At 35.5% G+C, this 19721-nt stretch overlaps 1 protein-coding gene across 2 annotated transcripts in view; it reads left to right on the forward strand.

Moving 5' to 3' along the window:
- LOC146168241 (dipeptidyl peptidase 9-like) overlaps positions 1–19721 on the forward strand; it is an 89323-nt gene that overhangs the window by 30397 nt on the left and 39205 nt on the right. For both annotated transcript variants that reach the window (XM_083388825.1, XM_083388835.1), the window contains exons 5-7: positions 9561–9671; positions 9741–9802; positions 11451–11551. In XM_083388825.1, the coding sequence (XP_083244951.1) occupies positions 9561–9671; positions 9741–9802; positions 11451–11551 (274 nt within the window). The remainder of the gene's footprint in view (positions 1–9560; positions 9672–9740; positions 9803–11450; positions 11552–19721) is intronic.

Here is a 19721-nt window from a genome sequence, read left to right on the forward strand (position 1 = left end):
CGCTTTATTATCCCGCGCGTGAGACTTTCATTGTGCGAAGTGGCACGTCCTAAACTGGGCTCGGGCGACTTGCATTTTAAAACAAGGCTTCTCTTTAGTAAAATTACCTGATGCTGTTAAGAAACAACTTATTTTACCGCCGCAAATTTAAATGCGAAATCTGGTGGCAACTCTAATCCAACATATCAACACCAGGCCTACAAAACTTAAAATTGTGTGTTGATATGTTGGATTGGAGTAACATACTATACAGGTGCAAATAGCAAATATTCTCCAAATACGATTTTTTCAATATTCTCCAAATCGTATTTCATCGTATTGTCGCGGTAATACACAAAGAGGTAAGGCCGTGAATAAAGTTTCACCCACCGTACAATTAACGGAGGGAAGCATTGCGAGTAGAGATGTTCAAAGCAGAATATCGGCGACACATTTATAATGCTTGCTTTCAATGCGGCGTTAGTTTTTTTTCGGGCGACCAATTACTTCGCGATAATCTTCGCCTAATAATTAAGTGTCAATAGGGTGTAATTACCGCCGCAAGTTTAAATGCGAAATCTTAAGGCAGTCTACGCCTCTCTGTTAGCACCTGTCGTGCATCTTGCTCCAATCCAACATATCAACACCAGGCCTACACAACTTAAAATTGTGTGTTGATATGTTGGATTGGAGAAACATACTATACAGGTGCAAATAGCAAATATTCCCAAATACGATTTTTGCAAATATTCTTCAAATCGTATTTCATCGTATTGTTGCGGTAATACAAAAAGAGGTAAGGCTGTGAATAAAGTTTCACCCACCGTACAATTAACGCAGGGAAGCATTTCGAGTAGGGATGTTCAAGGAAGAATATCGGCGACACATTTATAATGCTTGCTTTAAATGCGGCGTCAGCATTTTTTGGGGCGACCAATTACTTCACGATAATCTTCGCCTAATAATTAAGTGTCAATAGGGTGTATTTACCGCTGCAAGTTTAAATGCGAAATCTTAAGGCAGTCTACGCCTCTCTGTTAGCATCTGCCGTGCATCTTGCTCCAACCAGCATACTACCAACATCAAGCCTAAACATCTAGCAAAACTTTCGATTTAATAGTTTGCGTATTACGCACATAATAGTGTGTTTCATATTGTTTGAAACTACAGATTTAAAGTCTGTTTTAACAGTGATTGCTCGGACCAAGATATGGTAAAAATTTACCGAGTAACCATTTTAAATCTTTAGTAGAATGATAATATTTGCTTTTCAAAGACGTCAGCTGGCAAAAATGTAATAAAATGGCCATACACATTATCTACGTAAATTCTATTTATCAAATATATGTTTCGATCATTCCCCAAATACTACGCCATATTTGAACCCCTTTCGCATCAAAGTGGGGAAGTTTTCGGCCCATATCTGTTTTTGCTTGCAGAAACAAGTTAAGGAAAATGAAAAACAAAATATGAAATATATAATGTAAAATACACAATACAAAATATTAAAAAATAAAAAGTATACAATAAAAAATAAAAATTAAAAAATGAATATGAAAAAATAAAAATTGAAAAAAAAATAAATAAATAAAATCAATTTAAAAAAAAAATTCAAAAAAATAAAAATAAACACTAAGCCCTGAAAATATACCCCCATGACAAAATATACAACAACCGCACCCCCGTCTAGTTCTTTTTTTTTTTCCTATGGTTTCTTATGGTATGTTTCAGACCGATTTTTGTCCGAAGCTTTATAGAAAAAGTAGACATCGTAGAACCTTCAAATTTTCAGACATGGCGTAGAGTGGTATGTAGGTGCTTTGTAAAAGTTTATGAGGCTGCACCCCCAGGGGCCTTTGCTTGGGGCGTAAAAACCTGAAATATTGCGTTTTAGCACTTTGTAGCTAACTACTGCCATCTAGCAGCAGAAAAACTTTCATACAGAATTCGTTCATATTCGCTTGCTTTGTCCAGCTTGTGAAGTGACGAAGCGACTTACCGCCTGCTGGGCTTTATTGTCCCGCGCGTGAGACTTTCATTGTGCGAAGTGGCACGTCCTAAACTGGGCTAGTGCGACTTAAATTTTAAAACGAGGCTTCTCTTTAGTAAAATTACTTAATGCTCTTAAGAAACAACTTATTTTACCGCCGCAAATTGAAATGCGAAATCTGGTGGCAACTCTAATCCGACACATCAACACCAGGCCTACACAACTTAAAATTGTGTGTTGATATGTTGGATTGGAGTAACATACTATACAGGTGCAAATAGCAAATATTCTCTAAATACGATTTTTTTAAATATTCTCCAAATCGTATTTCATCGTATTGTCGCGGTAATACACAAAGAGGTAAGGCCGTGAATAAAGTTTCACCCACCGTACAATTAACGGAGGGAAGCATAGTGAGTAGAGATGTTCAAAACAGAATATTGGCGACTCATTTATAATGCTATTTACCGCCGCAAGTTTAAATGCGAAATCTTAGTCGTGCATCTTGCTCCAACCAGCATGCTACCAGCATCAGGCTTCAACATCTAGCAAAACTTTCGATTTAATAGTTTGCGTATTGAGAACATAATAGTGTTTTTCATATTGTTTGAAACTACAGATTTAAAGCCTTTTTAACAATGATTGCTCGGACCAAGCTAAGGTAAAAAATTACCGAGTAAAAGTTTACAAAAGTATAGCAAACCATAGACGTTAAATCATTTAGAAAGAATGAAAATATTTGCTTTTTAAACATGCTAGCTGACTAAAATGTAATAACATGGCCGTAAGCATTATCTACGTAAATTTTTATTGATCAAATATATGTTTCGATCATTTGCCAAAATGTACGCCATATTTGAACCCCTTTCGCTTCAAAGCCATAAGTTATTATATTAATATACACAACTTATATTTGTGTGTTGATATGTTGGATTGGAGTAACATACAGAACAGGTGCAAATAGCAAATATTCTCCAAATATGATTTTTTCAATATACTCCAAATCGTATTTCATCGTATTGTCGCGATAATACACAAAGAGGTAAGGCTGTGAATAAAGTTTCACCCACCGTACAATTAACGGAGGGAAGCATTGCGAGTAGAGATGTTCAAAGCAGAATATCGGCGACTCATTTATAATGCTTGCTTTCAATGCGGCGTTAGTTTTTTTTTCGGGCGACCAATTACTTCGCGATAATCTTCGCCTAATAATTAAGTGTCAATAGGGTGTATTTACCGCCGCAAGTTTAAATGCGAAATCTTAAGGCAGTCTACGCCTCTCTGTTAGCACCTGTTGTGCTTCTTGCTCCAACCAGCATACCAACATCATGCCTCAATATCTAGCAAAACTTTCGATTTAATAGTTTGCGTATTGAGCACATAATAGTGTTTTTCATACTGTTTGAAACTAAAGATTTAAAGCCTGTTTTAACAGTGATTGCTCGGACCAAGCCATGGTAAAAAATTACCAAGTGAAAGTTTGCAAAAGTATAGCAAACCATAGGCGTTAAACCATTTTTAGTCTTTAAGAGAATGATAATATTTGATTTTCAAACACGTGAGCTGGCCAAAATGTAATAAATCTAAGTAAATTCTATTTATCAAATATATGTTTCGATCATTCCCCAAATTCTACGCCATATTTGAACCCCTTTCGCATCAAAGGCATATTTTAAGTGGGGAAGTTTTCGGCCCATATCTGTTTTTGCTTGCAGAAACAAGTTAAGGAAAATGAAAAACAAAATATATAATATAAAGTACACAATACAAAATATTAAAAAAAAAATTAAAAAAAAAAAAAATTAAAATAAAGTAAAAATTGAAAATAAACACTAAGCCCTGAAAATATACCCCCTGACAAAATATACAACAACCGCACCCCCGTCTAGTTCTTTTTTGGTTTCCTATGGTATGTTTCAGACCGATTTTTGTCCGAAGCTTTATAGAAAAAGTAGACATCGTAGAACCTTCAAATTTTCAGACATGGCGTAGAGTGGTATGTAGGTGCTTTGTAAAAGTTTATGAGGCTGCACTCCCAGGGGCCTTTTGCTTGGGGGGTGAAAACCTGAAATATTGCGTTTTAGCACTTTGTAGCTAACGACAGCCATCTAGCAGCAGAAAAACTTTCATACAGAATTCGTTCATATTCGCTTGCTTTGTCCAGCTTGTGAAGTGACGAAGCGACTTACCGCCTGCTGGGCTTTATTGTCCCGCGCGTGAGACTTTCATTGTGCGAAGTGGCACGTCCTAAACTGGGCTCGTGCGACTTGCATTTTAAAACGAGGCTTCTCTTTAGTAAAATTACTTAATGCTCTTAAGAAACAACTTATTTTACCGCCGCAAATTGAAATGCGAAATCTGGTGGCAACTCTAATCCAACACATCAACACCAGGCCTTCACAACTTAAAATTGTGTGTTGATATGTTGGATTGGAGTAACATACTATACAGTAGAGATGTTCAAAGCAGAATATCGGCGAATCATTTATAATGCTTGCTTTCAATGCGGCGTTAGTTTTTTTTCGGGCGACCAATTACTTCGCGATAATCTTCGCCTAATAATTAAGTGTCAATAGGGTGTATTTACCGCCACAAGTTTAAATGCGAAATCTTAAGGCAGTCTACGCCTCTCTGTTAGCACCTGTCGTGCATCTTGCTCCAACCAGCATACTACCAACATCAGGCCTAAACATCTAGCAAAACTTTCGATTTAATGGGTTGCGTATTGAGAACATAATAGTGTATTTCATATTGTTTAAAACTACAGATTTAAAGCCTGTTTTAACAGTGATTGCTCGGCCCAAGCCATGGTAAAAAATTACCGAGTAAAAGTTTGCAAAAGTATAGCAAACCATAGGCGTTAAACCATTTTTAGTCTTTAAGAGAATAATAATATTTGTTTTTCAAACACGTAAGCAGGTCAAAATTTAATAGAATGACCATACGCATTATCTACCTAAATTCTATTTATCAAATATATGTTTCGATCATTCCCCAAATTCTACGCCATATTTGAACCCCTTTCGCATCAAAGGCATAAGTTAAGTGGGGAAGTTTTCGGCCCATATCTGTTTTTGCTTGCAGAAACAAGTTAAGGAAAATAAAAAACAAAATATATATTATAAAAATGCAAAATATTAAAAAAAAATAAATAAAATAAAATAAAAAAAATAAAATAAAGTAAAAATTGAAAATAAACACTAAGCCCTGAAAATATACCCCCTGACAAAATATACAACAACCGCACCCCCGTCTAGTTAACTATTGGTTTTATATTCAAGGTAATTAACAACTTCTACCAGTTAATAAGGGTTAGTTTAGATATATATGATGTTACTCATTTATACGGTTTTGATTTTAAAATGACCTCTGACTTATGCAGAGTGTTTTAATTTTCAGTCATTAAATATCTAAAAAATGTCTTTGAAAAGTCTTTAAATGTTTTTGAATTTAATTCTTAGAACTATGTGACAACCCTGAAGTGTATATTTGACCCATCAGCCAATAGATTAGATTATTAAGTATGCAGAATGAATTTTTCAATGAAACAAGAGTTCATGAACATAATAAAAAGGACTTCCCTTTTTTGACTTAGTCAGCATATTTTACGACTACTGTGAGTTCAAAGTCCAACCCGCGGTCAGTCCAAATATGTCACACACGGCCTTGTGAAAAGCGCACTTTAGAATAAAATTTATTTATATCGGACAAAAAAAAATTTGTAAACAGGAAATGGCATTTGAATCCCAAAGTGCAAGGATCCGATATTCTACTTTGAACACCCCTAGTTGCCCAATATACTCTTTCACGAGCTGTTAATCCACACTACATGAAACCGCTACTACAACATGGGTGGATCCAAGATTTTTGTATGTGTGAGTTAAAAAAAATGGATGTCATAACCAGGGATGTCCTACAATATTCGATCAGAGCTGTTACCCGTTGTCAAGTGATAGGACTTATCGGTACTCATCTGATGTTAAATAGGTATTGGTGCCGATCCGATACACACAAGCAGCTTCATCATCACCAGCAGCACTAAGCTTCAATCTATTGCACTCAGTGTGCGGTCCTTATAAAAATATGGCTCACATTTTTGTAACAAACTAAAATCCCACAACTTACAAGTTGTTATCTAAGTTGAGACTGCAAAAATTGTTAACAATCTTAGCATTAATTAAATTGGGTTTTCATGAAAGAAAATTTGTTGTTTCATAGAAGTTAGTTGTGTGTAAATGTTGTTTCCAAAAGGATTTTCATTTGTCTCAAAACAGGTGTGTGTGGTTTGAAAAATGGCCTCATCTCCTATTTTCATTATACAACACTGTTTTGACTAAATCTATGCTTGATTCGTTGGCGCTGTTTTCAATTAAGATCAATTTCTAATAAATTCAAAGACGCTTTTAAGGCAGCGCAAATTTAAACAATTATACAAATTTAAGTTAAGATTTTGAAAGTTGTCGTTCAGTTGTTTCATTCAGACCCCCCCTTTTCGTAAGTGACATTAACGTTTATTGTTCGTTTTTGACAGGGTTTTACTCACCGTCCAAAGCTGCGTGTTTTTATGAGTGTAATTGGGTCACGCGTCTTGCTAATGGGAAACCATGCACAACGCCTTTTTAGTTTCTTGTTTGGTCGACCGAAACGCAGGATATTTTTTCTCTTTCGCTTTTTTGTTATTCGTTCTGGTTGGCTGATCAGTGAATGTGTGTTCGACAATTAATAACAATCAATCAAGCGGTCTCTGTAATTCATCGGGCCCGCTGCCTCTTCGACAAACTATACACAACTTTTGGAGTATTTTAACTACGTAAGTGCGAAAAATTTTCGCGCCTCGCGCAAGTGATCTTTCTATGTCCGGGTTTTTACGTTTTGATGCTGTCTTTTGAACTAGATCAGCGCTTCTTTACCATTGGACCGTGGAAAGCTGCCAAGTGCGTCGCGGACAACCGGAAAACGTATTCAAAAATATTGGACATATATTTTTTAACATCTTTTTTTATTGTTGTTATCGGCAATGTAATGAAACCTTGCAAGAAATTTAAAATAAATGCCGTTATTCCCCCAAAAAAAATCGCGCTCTCTTCGCTTGCCAGGTGTGCACTCCGTTAAAAAAATTAACAACACTCAACTAGATTAACTGTTGAAGTGGCGTTTTTGCAAATGTTGCGCTAATGAAATAACACCGGGGAAAAACAATCTTCGGTTAGTATTGCATGTGGCGAAAGACGATCTTGTAATTTAGTTAGTCCCGTACATGGATCTACCAAAATCAATCACATATATTTCACGGTCTTGTTTTCGTTTTTCTCCTGAAGTTAACGATGGCACAATAAGCGGTTTCGCAGCTAGCGCCTGGCAGGAGTGTGGACGACACACGTGTTCGCTTTGCGTCTAAAAGTTCGCTTTTGATGGACGTTAATTGGCTGTTTCTGATATTACTTATGACGTCATTACAATCGCTATTTTATGACGTCATATCTGTTACTATTTTATGACGTCATTAACGTCAGACAAAAAACGGGGAATTATCTAAGTTGAAAATTCAATAGGGAGGTAGCAAAAGAAAAGAGAAATATATATCTAATGGACAGAAAATTTAAAAAATATTTCATAATATAATTTGTGTATTTGATAAAATTGTTGTCCATGCAAGGAAATAAATGTCAAACGTCAAGATTGTTCAAAACGTGAGTTAGTAAATAAAACATTACATGATGAAAGAAGAAAAACAAAAATAGAAAAATTTACAAAGTCATCGATGACATCAATCTAGTTTAAAAAATAAAATCTTAAAACTAATAGAATGTTGATATTATTTATACTTCATAGTTTTTTATATGCAGTGTAGAATCCGGGGTTACCAGGCCATGTCCTCCCTCTTGATCTATATTTTTTGGCAATGTTAAAAAAAAAAGCTGTTACTACTGCAACTAGAATTGCCTTCATTGTTCACCGGACTGTTTTTGCATTTGTTATATATACGTGCTTTGTTTTGGAGGATATTTTTAAAGTGAGCTTAACAACTTTGTTCATTTAATTTGTTGTTGTAGTTTCTTGGTGGCTAGGTTCAGCGTTTTAAGCAGTATTTGGGATTAAATTGAATTTGTTCAACATTAATTGTTCAAGTTCTACAAATTGATTCCGCCAGTGATATAAAACCTACAACTATTTTTCTGCTCAAGGCACTCAAAATATGGCAAATTCCACTCAAAATACCTGCTCACATAAGGCGAGATGCACTTGCATTGGCAAGCTGGCTCTAAACTCTTGGTTTAAGCCTATTTTTATTATTTAAATAAATATGACTCCACTAGTTACCTGATGAAATTACAGAAAGTTAACTATATAGTTTTACTTTTACATCGGAAACATTGCACCTGGCTTTGAAAACAAGTTAGTCGTCGATGCTTATCGCCGCCAACGCCTAATCCCGCTCGTTATCGTTGTTTCATTTAGCAGTCGCCTGTCACCGAATCAAGTAATCTCAAGCAGGCCTGTTAACGAATATGGATTTTATTGATAAAATGAACCGTGTTCTCAACCACGTAGAGAAAACAGGCGTGTAAGCTACAGCAAACGTCTTCACCGCAGGTCGCTCTATTGAATGTTTTTATTAGCCTAAATCTGTTTTTATTAGCCTAAATTTTGAAACTTCGATTAAAACGTCAATGAACTATTGCTCGATAAACTGATAACAAATCGCCGTCTTAACTTCGTTTTTGTCTTTTTTTGGTCGACCGTAAAACGCAGTATATTTTTTCTCTTTCGTTATTTGTTTAGGTTGGCTGATTATATTATCAAGTGTAAATTCGACAATTAACAACGCTGAGACAAACCGTCTTTCTTTTTTCTCGCTAAAACGTCAAAGTTAGGCGCAGCTAATGTTCCTCTCTGTTCGCTGTCTGCTCTAATATTCAATATTAGTTAACATTGGATTTTTTTTAAAACAGATTCTTAAAAGGTGGTATAATGATGACTGTCGTGCGCATTTTAAAGTCGCCCGTTTTTAAGTTACGTTAGTTAACGCAAAATTATTCTCTATAAGCATATTCTAAGTCTAAGACCACGTGTTTAATATGCAGTTGACACAACTTATTTCCCCTCAACCGCAGCTTGTATTTTAACTGACTTGGCACACTGCTTGGCGCAGATGTTGTGCTAATTGTGACATAATAACACCCCGGGGAAAAACGATCTTTGTTTTGTAATGCACGTGGCGAAAGGCTTGCCTGTAATTTAACGCTAGTCCCGTACATGGAACTTAGGAAACTTTGCTGGTGATAGTTTAGGATTCTTCCAAAATCAATCACACATATTTTACTGTCTTGGTTTAGTTTTTCGCCTGGAAGGAGTGTCGACGACGCACCTGTTTGCATTTGCTGGACGTTAGTAGTTTCTGATTAGAATGTTTTATGACGTCATTACCATCACTATTTTATGACGTTACACCCATCACTGTTTTATGACGTCATTGCTCATTAACTACAGACCGAAAATAGGCGAATTCCCTAGGTTGGAAATTCGGGACACCCCTCTTTGAAACGGTCACGCTACGCGCCTGGATGTAACATATTATATACCTACCTAGGTGTGCATCGTATTTTGTATGAGGTTGTTGATGAATCTAATGTTGAAGTATTACACATTTCAAACCCAACTGGTGGTACTGGCTTAGATTCATACCATTACCCAAAGGCTGGTAAGTAAAAATAGCTTTGTTGTTGCTGTTATTTATTGTGCACTAATTGCTTTAATTGTTAACTTTAAGGTACCCCAAATGCTGTTGTTTCCCTGCGATTGCTTGAATTTTCAACAACTGATGATGGAAAGGTAATTTTAGTTTTAGTGGCCACTGCCATTAGATAAAAAAAGGATAAATTTTTTAATCTGAAATTCTAAATAAGTATGCTTGTTCATTGATAGGGATGTTCAAAGTAGAATCCCAAGGTATTCTAGAATAGCATGTTTCAAATCTAGAATAACGAATCCAGAATATTAAATCCTTATGTAATATGTCAAGGAATTTTAACTATTTATGAATATTTGGCATCTGTATGACAACACAACAATTTAAAGGGTAACATTTATTTTAAAATAATTGAATATTATGGGAAAAAAACAGAAAAAAAAACAACATAACAGTTATCATTCTGGTAAAGGTGGCTCTACTGGGTAACTCAAAAGCAGGAGCCATCTCTTTTATCAAAAAAAAAAAAATGTATTTAAAAATGTTTCCCTGCTACAAGGTTTATTGGTCGTAAATCTCCAACAATCACATTTGTTATTAGTTTTGATTAGGGGTGACTTTGGGGTGAACCTATAAGGTTAATCTGGTTTGTCTGGTTGTTAAGCTGAAACACTTTAGAAAAGTAAAGATCTCCCGCGGACAATAAAATGTAAAAGAAAGATTCTTGTCAGACAAGTCTTAAGACTGTTTATTTATTAAAACAAATAAAACAAAATCATTTCTTAAAATCTTTCAGAAATATATATTACGCCTATAAGGCATCGTCAGTTTCTGTACAAAAGCAAACATGTAAAAATGTCAATATTGGTAGTTAAAAAGTAAAACTATACAATTAAATTCACGCTATCCTACAATTTTTGATTTTATATTTTTACTTTTTAACTACCAATATTGACATTTTTACATGTTTGTTTTTGTACAGAAACTGACGATGCCTTATAGACGTAATATATATTTCTGAAAGATTTTAAGAAATGATTTTATGTTTTATTTGTTTTAATAAATAAACAGTCTTAAGATCTTGTCTGTTTGTTGTTTGAATTGATTATTCTGACCAGTGAAATCAGAACAATGATTTTCTTACACTTTAACAAAATTACAAGCAGATGTTTTTTTCAAGTGATTCAATAAACTGCCAGTGCTATTGCAATAGGCAAGCTAACCATAACAATTTGTGTCATGATTTACAAAAAAAATGTATCATCATTTTGTTGGTCCGGCGCAGTAAAATGTTCCTAAAAAAACGCCTGAAGACCTTGCACGTGGCATTTATTTATACTTAGTCAAAACTCATTCTGTGCTTTTCAATCGGTTCCAATTTCCCGATATAAACAGCAAAATTGTATTTGAATCCAAATCCAAGGATCCGATATTCTACTTTGAACATCCCTATTCATTGATTAATTCACATATTGCAAGTGTAGTTGGGCAGTGGTGGAATGGTTTGCTGTTTAATCAAATTACCATGTCATAAATATAACTTTTAAACAAGAACAAAGCGTTGTACTAATATTTTTATCATGTACACCTCTTTGGTACTTTTTATAGAAAGCTAGATACATTCTTCTGTTATGTTTAAATAGCTTCTATCACCTAACCCTAATGCTATGCCGTTATGAATACATCTTTCTGTAAAAAAATGTCATTACCTTTTTGCAGCCTATGAAATGTAATTTGTATAATGTATATCCATGAAATTTGTATATACATTTTAACTAATGTTGAATGAAGGTGTTGGATCCAGTCATCAAAAAATTATCAGAACCTTTGAATGAAATGTTTCCATCAATGGAGTATATAATTCGAATTGGATGGCTACCAAGTGGAAAGGGGTCAGCTTTAATTTTTACCTTGAACAACATAACAATTGTTAATATCTAGATCAGTGGTTCTCAACCTCTTTGTTTTCGCGACCCCCTTTTCAGTTTTGGAAAACCTATGCGACGCCCCATTTTTTGTGTATTACCCATAAACCATATTATAATCCTATGCAGTTCAGAAAAATGTTCACATTTCTTAACAGATTGTTTTAAAATTAGGCAAGAATGTCCAGATTTGACAAAGTAGAAAATAAATTTTCCGCTTGGTACGTAATAATGGAAAATTTACATCCCAAACGGAAAATTTGTAAAGAAACTTGTATTATCTCACTTTTCCTTGAATTGGTCGAGTTAGAAAAAAGGTTGTTACAGGAAAATTCAATTTTGTATAAATGTCGTTAGTTGTTACATAAGAGTTTTGAAGTGTTATAAAAGGTGTTATATATCTGTTTATATTAGCCTAAACAATTGGGACTGGAGCTATGCTTTTGATTGAATTTAACTGCAATGGTGACCTCACAAACACGACTGGTTAAATGCCCCCCCCCCCCCCCCCAGACAACCCCTTGCGACCCATAGGTTGAGAACCACTGTTCTAGATGCAATATACTCTAATATCCAGATACAATAAACTATAATATCTAGATGAAATAAACTATTTGACTAACATCGACTTTGGGAAAGCTATTGAGTTTAAAGTTGTGTGGTAAATGTATAAATTTAGTTTAATTTTGAAAAAAAACTTCATGAAAAACTGTTTCTAACCCTTAGCATCTGCATCCTAAATTCATTGAGTAGGTAAAAATTAAAAATGTTAAACTCATGAAAAAGTAGAAAATCATAGAAACTAATTAATAAATATGATGTTGCTACCAGGCATAGTATATTTAAAACAGGTTCCTCTGGCAATATATATTATTTTCTACCAAAGTTTCGACTTACTATCCGGCAAGCCTTCGTCAGGGACTGACACACAAAGCCAACAAGACACAAAGTAAAATCACAATAAGAAAAAAGGAGATAAAAATGCGCGAGCCGCGTTCAAAATTCACAGCGATAAAACAACGTTCAAAATATAAAGCGATAAGACAACGCGCAATTTAGAGGTTATCTTTTAGCACCTGTCGGTACGGCGCTGGAAACAAAACGTCCGTTTTGATATTCATCGTATCCGGTGTTCGGTGTATCTGCCAGGATTCGCGAAACAGACGTTTTCGTTAGTCGCTCTCTCTAGCAAGAACAGTGCTCCCATCGAAATGAATATTGTGTTGACGACTGCAAGCGTGCTGCGCCAAGGCCGACTTCCCACAGCACGCTTGCTGTCGTCAAATTTGCGCGTTGTCTTATCGCTTTATATTTTGAAGGTTGTTTTATCGCTGTAAATTTTGAACGCGGCTCGCGCATTTTTATCTCCTTTTTTCTTATTGTGATTTTACTTTGTGTCTTGTTGGCTTTGTGTGTCAGTCCCTGACGAAGGCTTGCCGGATAGTAAGTCGAAACGTTGGTAGAAAATAATATATATTGCCAGAGGAACCTGTTTTAAATATAGAAACTAATTGTTCTTTGATTAATTATCACGTAAGGTTAATTTAAACTGTATGTATTTTTTTAAATTGGTATCTTTTAGTCTTTATATATCTTGCCAAACTACTTCTTTTACATCTCTAAAGTCATAAGAAAGGTGGGAAATTTTTTAGCCCATACCTTTTTTGCTTGCACAACCAAGGCAAGGAAATGTTGAACATATGAAGCCTAAACCAACAAACCAAAATGAAATACAGTATATATATAATATTTAAAAATTGACCCTGATAAATAATCCAACTTATAATGGCTTACTAATATAATACTCTCTCAAAAAATTCCCCTTGGCAAAATGTACAGCAACTGCAACCTCATAGTTATCACTTTAGGGGGGATTGGGGGGTTTATTGTTTTTGCCAAAATTTAACTCACCGGACCAGTCAAAGCCGCAATGTTTTTGATGTAATTGGGTCAGCTAATGCGAAAGCAAAATCAAACAAATGCAGTTTTTCATCTCTTGTTTGGTCGACTGTAAACGCAGGATATTTTTTCTCTTTCGTCTTATGTTATATGTTCAGATTGGTTAATTATTAAGGGTGTATTGGCCAATTGACAACGCTAAGTCAAGCCTTCTTCCTTTTTTCTGCTTAGGCGCAAGTAATGTTTTTGCTGTTTGCTGTCTTTGCTAATATTCAATGTTAATGTAACAATGGAATTTTTGTTATGTAATGATATTTACCATGAAATTATTTTTTATAAGCATACCCTAAAACCACATGTTTAATGTGTAATTGACACAACCTACTTTCTCGGAAGCTTGTATTTTAGCTGACTTGGCAAACAGCTTGCCACAGATGTTGTACTAATCATGGCATAATAATTCCTGTGAAAAAAATGATCTTTGTTTAGTATGGCAGGTGGCGAAAGACAGTCATATGTAATTTAGCGTAGTCCTGTACATGAAACTTAGGAAACTTCGCTGCCGATGGTCGAAACACGATTCTACCATAATCAATCACATATTTCACAGTCTTGGTTTAGTTTTTTCCCTGAAGTTAATGGCTCCACAGTATGTGGTTTCGATGCACGTGCTTGTTTTGCATCTTGAAGCTACACTTTTGCTATACAATTAGCTGTCTCTGATTACTTTTATGACGCAATACATGTCACTATTTTATGCTGTCATACCATTATTCATTAACTTCTGAGCTGTTCAAAAAAATTTGTAGATTTGGAACAAGTTTTATTGTCTGAAACCTTTGAGATCTGATCCATGAGTACGAAAATGTTTAATTTGTTCAGCAAGCAGGCCATCTAGTCCAGCATCCTTTCCTAGCTTCAAGGATTGTATCAGTCTATTGAGATAAGCTGGTCATCAGGTTATGGCCTTTTGACATTGCACTTTAGCTTTTTGATGACTGGAGCTACCTTTGCCAGTTAAAAGAGTTAGTGGTAAATCTGTCAGCCGTAACTAGGTAGTGGCGTTTTCCTGTGTGTGATTGTTGGAGAGACATTTAATTGTCCTCTAGGTAGGCTATGCGACTGCTGTTGGTCAGGTCAGTTGACTCAATCATAGGTCAATTTTTGATTCTCTCTACATATATGGTCACCATTAATATTTTGGCAGCTTTGAATGTTGTTGTTTCAAACAGAGCTTGTTGCAATTTTTCCTTGTATGTAGTGTACTGTTCCGTTGTGTCCTATGTTACACCACAACATAACTTGTGCAACAACTTCTCTGACAGGGGTATACTGCTTCTTTTCTCTAGATGAGCTGCGGGTTGCTTTAACAAAATCCAAGTACTGGGGTGGAGAGGATTCAATCAAGTTTTAAAAAATAAATCATGATCCTTAGAAAAACTTGCCAAGTGTGTATTGATGGATAACGCAGTGATATATAGCCCGTCAAAGGGTTTATTTTCAGTTGATATTGGTATCATTTTAACAGTTAAGTGTTTTGCAGAATAAGTAGGCATCAATGGCTAGGTGGAATCACTTTGCTTAATTATTAGTTTGCCGATTAGGGGTTGCGATGGAAATGCTTCTGCATAGACCCCCTTATTTTGTGTTACAATTAGAGATGTTCAAAGTAGATTATTGAATCCAATTCTGCCGTTTAATTTGGGTATTTGTAACCGATATATAGATTAATGTTGTACGGCCAAATGTTGCGCCTAAATGTACAAACACGAGTGGTAAGTTCCTGTTGCTGCGGAGACACATTTATAGTGCTTTCTTTAAATATAGCCTGGTAGTGCAGACTGCAGTGTCAGCGTTTTTTTGGGCGGGCGACTAACTAAGTGTAATGCCAGATGCGGAGTTCGCAATTTCCCTAAATGCGTTAACTTGCAAAAGTAACATCACATTCAGGCGCGTGACCGTTTCAAAGGGGCGTGTCTCGAATTTTCAACTAAAGGAATTCCCCTATTTTCTGTCTGACGTTAATGAATAATGACATTATATAACAGTGACGGGTATGACGTCTTAAAACATTCTAATCAGAAACAACTAACGTCCACCAAAAGCGAACACGTGCGTCATGGACACTCCTGCCAGGCGAAAACCTAAACCAAGACCATAAAATATGTGTGATAGATTTTGGAAGAATCAGAAACTATCAGCAGCGCAGTTTCCTAAGTTCCATGAGCGGGACTACGCTAAATTACAAGCACGCCTTTTGCCACCTGCAATAACAAACGAAAACCTTTTTTCCGAATGTTATTATGCCACAATTAGCGCAACATCTGTGTCGAGACATGTGCAACTTCAGCTAAAATACAAGCTGAGGTTGAGGAAAAATAAGGGCCAATTGCACACTAAACACGTGGTCTTAAAATATGCTTATGGAGAATAATTTTTCGTTAACTATCATAAACTAAAAATAGCGACTTTGAAACGCACAACAGACATCATTATACTACCTTTTAAAGTTTTAGGAATCTGCTTTAGTTAAAAAAAATCCGTTGTTAACCAATATCGAATATTAGAACAGACAGCAAATAGCGAGGAACATTCGCCGCGCCTAACTTCAATGTTTTTAGCGTGAAAAAGAAAGACTTGACTCCACGTTGTTAATTGTCGAATTCACACTTGATAATCAGCCAATCTCCACAAATACCGAAAAAATAAAAAGTATACTGCGTTTTACGGTCGACCACAAAAAGACGAAAAAACAGAGTTTTGTGTTAGATTTTGGTTGCGCATTAGCTTAATACGCAGGACCCAATTACATTAAAAACATTGGCGCTTCGGACAGTTTGCTAAACCCTGACCAAAACTAGCAAAAAACGATAATATCACTCACAAAAAGGGGGGTTTCAAACCCCACCCCCTGGATATGCCACTGTGTCACATGATCAGTAACGCAAACCACCTAGGGGGTCTAGGGTGTGGTGTGAACAACCAGGTACGGGCGCCGCCCAAAAAATTTTACATTTCGTGTATTATTCTAGACGCTGAAAACGGCGATTATTAGGAGCTTTACGGCTGTTTAAAGTCGTTTATTTGACGTTCGAAAAATTGCAACACATTGTCGACCTATTCAACAACTGATTGTCAAGTGATTTCAATTGCGCGTGAAACGCTATGGAAAGGCGGTGTTAGAACAGCCTCTGTGACGTATCAATCACAAACTGTTGCCCTTCGTTGTCAGCAAAATTAACGATGCTTATCAACAAATTTGGTGATATTTGTAGTTTAATTTCGCCTATGGTATGAAGTGTGGCTGAAAAAATGGCCCTTTTTGAATTCTGTATAATTAGTAAATTATTCAGCTGAAACTTTGCCAGAAAAACACAAACATGGCTTACTCCTGAAGTTACGGTAAGACGGCCATTTATTATCAGTTTAACGGGAAGCTATAGTTTGCCGACGTTTTAATCTATGTTTCAAGCGACGACGGTCTAGCGCTCCTTTTCGAAATTGAGGCTAATAAAAAAACATTCAATAGAGCGACCTGCGGTGAAGACTTTTGCTATAGCTTACACGCCTGTTTTCTACGTTGTTGGAAATTTTCGTTTTAACAATAAAATATATTTTCGTTATCAGGTCTGTTTAAGACTACTTGAGTTGGTGACAGGCGAACTGCTAAATGAAACAATAATAACGAGTGGTGATTAGGCGGTGGCGGCGATAAGCACCGACGTGTTCAACGCCCGGTGCAATGTTACCAATTACGGTTTTAGTTTTGTGATAATTGTTACTGAGATTTCAAAGGGGGGTGTCAAGACTCCTGGACACCCCCCCACGCTACGCCCCTGTTCACATTGTAAAACATGCTCGGCGTTGACAAAATGCGCTATAGGGTTACTTAGGCCAATATTCAGCGAGGTTAAGCAGTTATGCATAGCGTAATTGTCAAGTATTTGTTATGTAAAACTGTTGTGTTTCTAACCTCTGTTTATCTCGGAAGAATAGTAATGGAGTCCAAGTAAGCAAATGGTTTAATTCGAATGGGCATAATACAAGAAGGGCACAAGCATTTATAGGCGAGTAGTCGCATAATTTATATTGCGATACAATCAGAGCGCAACACATTCAATGATTACAAACACGTGACTAGAGCACGCGGCTCATTGGCCGCGGGCAACCTCTCGCAGTGGAACCCTGTGAACACTCCATGACAGTAACCTTGTATTCTTTGCAGTACATTATTAGACTGCATAGCAGATCATGTTCGTCATAAAGAAGCCCTAAGACCCAACAATGTTTTAAAAAACAGGCCGATTTGCTAAAGAGTTTATTGTGTATTTGCTAAAGAGTTCATTGTGTAGTGTTGCTTTGTTCTTTCTATATTGGCATAATATAAAGTTTTGGCTACAACCTGGACATGTATTACAGTTTACACAACTGCTTCAAATAACAGTTGTTAAAAATGTTAAACATTTGGTAGATTTTTTTTTTCATTATAATATGCACATGTTAGCAAATTGTTTGCATGATTTATTGCTGTTTATGTGGCCCCTGTAGGGTATATTAGGATTAATCCCTCCCCCAAACAAAATCAAGGTTAAATAATTTATTAAAAACATACTAGGATTCGCTATTCTGGATTTGTTAAATCTATATTCAAAACCTTTTATTCTAGAATACCTTGGGATTCTACTTTGAACATCCCTAGATCTATATACCTATGTTTGAAGTTTAAATTTGTCATTTTCCGCTATTTTACATTAAAGGGTATAATAACCTTAGACCATTTTATGTCTATGTGTTTATCACCGTGACTTAAACAAATCCTTATTCTAATTAAAAAGACAATAGATTACCCATTGCTAAAACACCAATGTATATAAAAAATCTCCTGCAGACAATAAAATTTAAAAGATTATTTCTTTAAATTAGTTGATATTTAAGACTGTTTGGTTAAAACAGGAATAAAGCATAAAACTGTTTGTTTAATAGAAATTTATATTTCCCAATATTAAAACATGAATCTGCAGTTATTGTTCAAAAAAACAAACCTATAGTGCAAAGCCAGAAATGTAGTTAAAATGTAAAACGCCTAGTTACAATTATAAATACCTGCAATGTCAATAGCAATTAACTACAACTATAGTAAATAACCACAAGCAAAAAATATGAAAGAGATAACAATCTAGAGATTAACAATGGTACCATACAAGGAAAAACAATTACCTGGCGAAAGTAAAAGTTCAAAAAAGTGTTTTTGTCCTTGATTTTTTAAGCTATTCATCTTTAAATATATCCAAACTATAACATTTGACCAAATACACACTAAAACAGTTAATTGCGGGTATGACAATATGGTGAGCCCCGTAGTGGTGCAAGAGCATCTGTCATTGTTTTCCATTAGTCAAATGTTTTTCAAGTTGCTCGATAAGCACTCCAATGTGCAGAAAACCTTGTTTATTGTTGCTGGCATATTGTTTGCCACACTTATAGTAGTTGGCAACGTAATTGTAACAAGTTGAAATTTTGCTGTACCTTTTGTACACTACCTTTTTAAAACAGTAGTGTGTGACACCATGGTTAGTGATAGACAAATAGTTTCAATTTTTCTCACAATTATTTTAAGTTGTGAGAGCCACCTATTTCCTGTGTGTCGGAGGTAAGCCTACAGTACCTTTTTTGTGTCCGAACAGTCTCGTCAGTTAGTCCATTTAATCATTAAATATGTATGTTTTTGTTTCTAATGTGTATTGGCAGTTTGGGCTTAAATTACTTCACACTAATGTACTACTTTCATGGAACTTAGTAAACTGTTGCAATCCCAATTTTTATGTTAGCGTCAAAACTATTTTAAAACTTTAGTGCGATGAGTGGTTCAACAGTATTTGTCTTTATCGCACAACATATAGGAAAACATGTCTGGCAGAGAATGGAAGTGTTAACGCCTTTTTTACCCCCGCTCAGCGCTTTACAATGTCTAAACATTTCGCGCGAGAATGAGCTTTATCTTAACGTATTTTTATTTTACAATGTAGCGTTAAAAGATGGTGGAAAATTCACTACAGTCATTATTTTTGCTTCTTTGTAAAACCAATTGGCATCATAAATCATACTTTCGCCACCATTGAAAACTGTTGTACACCCAAGATTTAAAGTAAACTAACTGTGGCTAGATTAGCTATGATACACACAGTGTTATCAGGTGGCATTAAGCAACTACATTCAAGTCCAACTTTTACCTAGTGGT

This window comes from Ascidiella aspersa, chromosome 1, assembly GCF_963924565.1.
Source record: "Ascidiella aspersa chromosome 1, kaAscAspe10.2, whole genome shotgun sequence".
NCBI lineage: Eukaryota > Metazoa > Chordata > Ascidiacea > Phlebobranchia > Ascidiidae > Ascidiella > Ascidiella aspersa.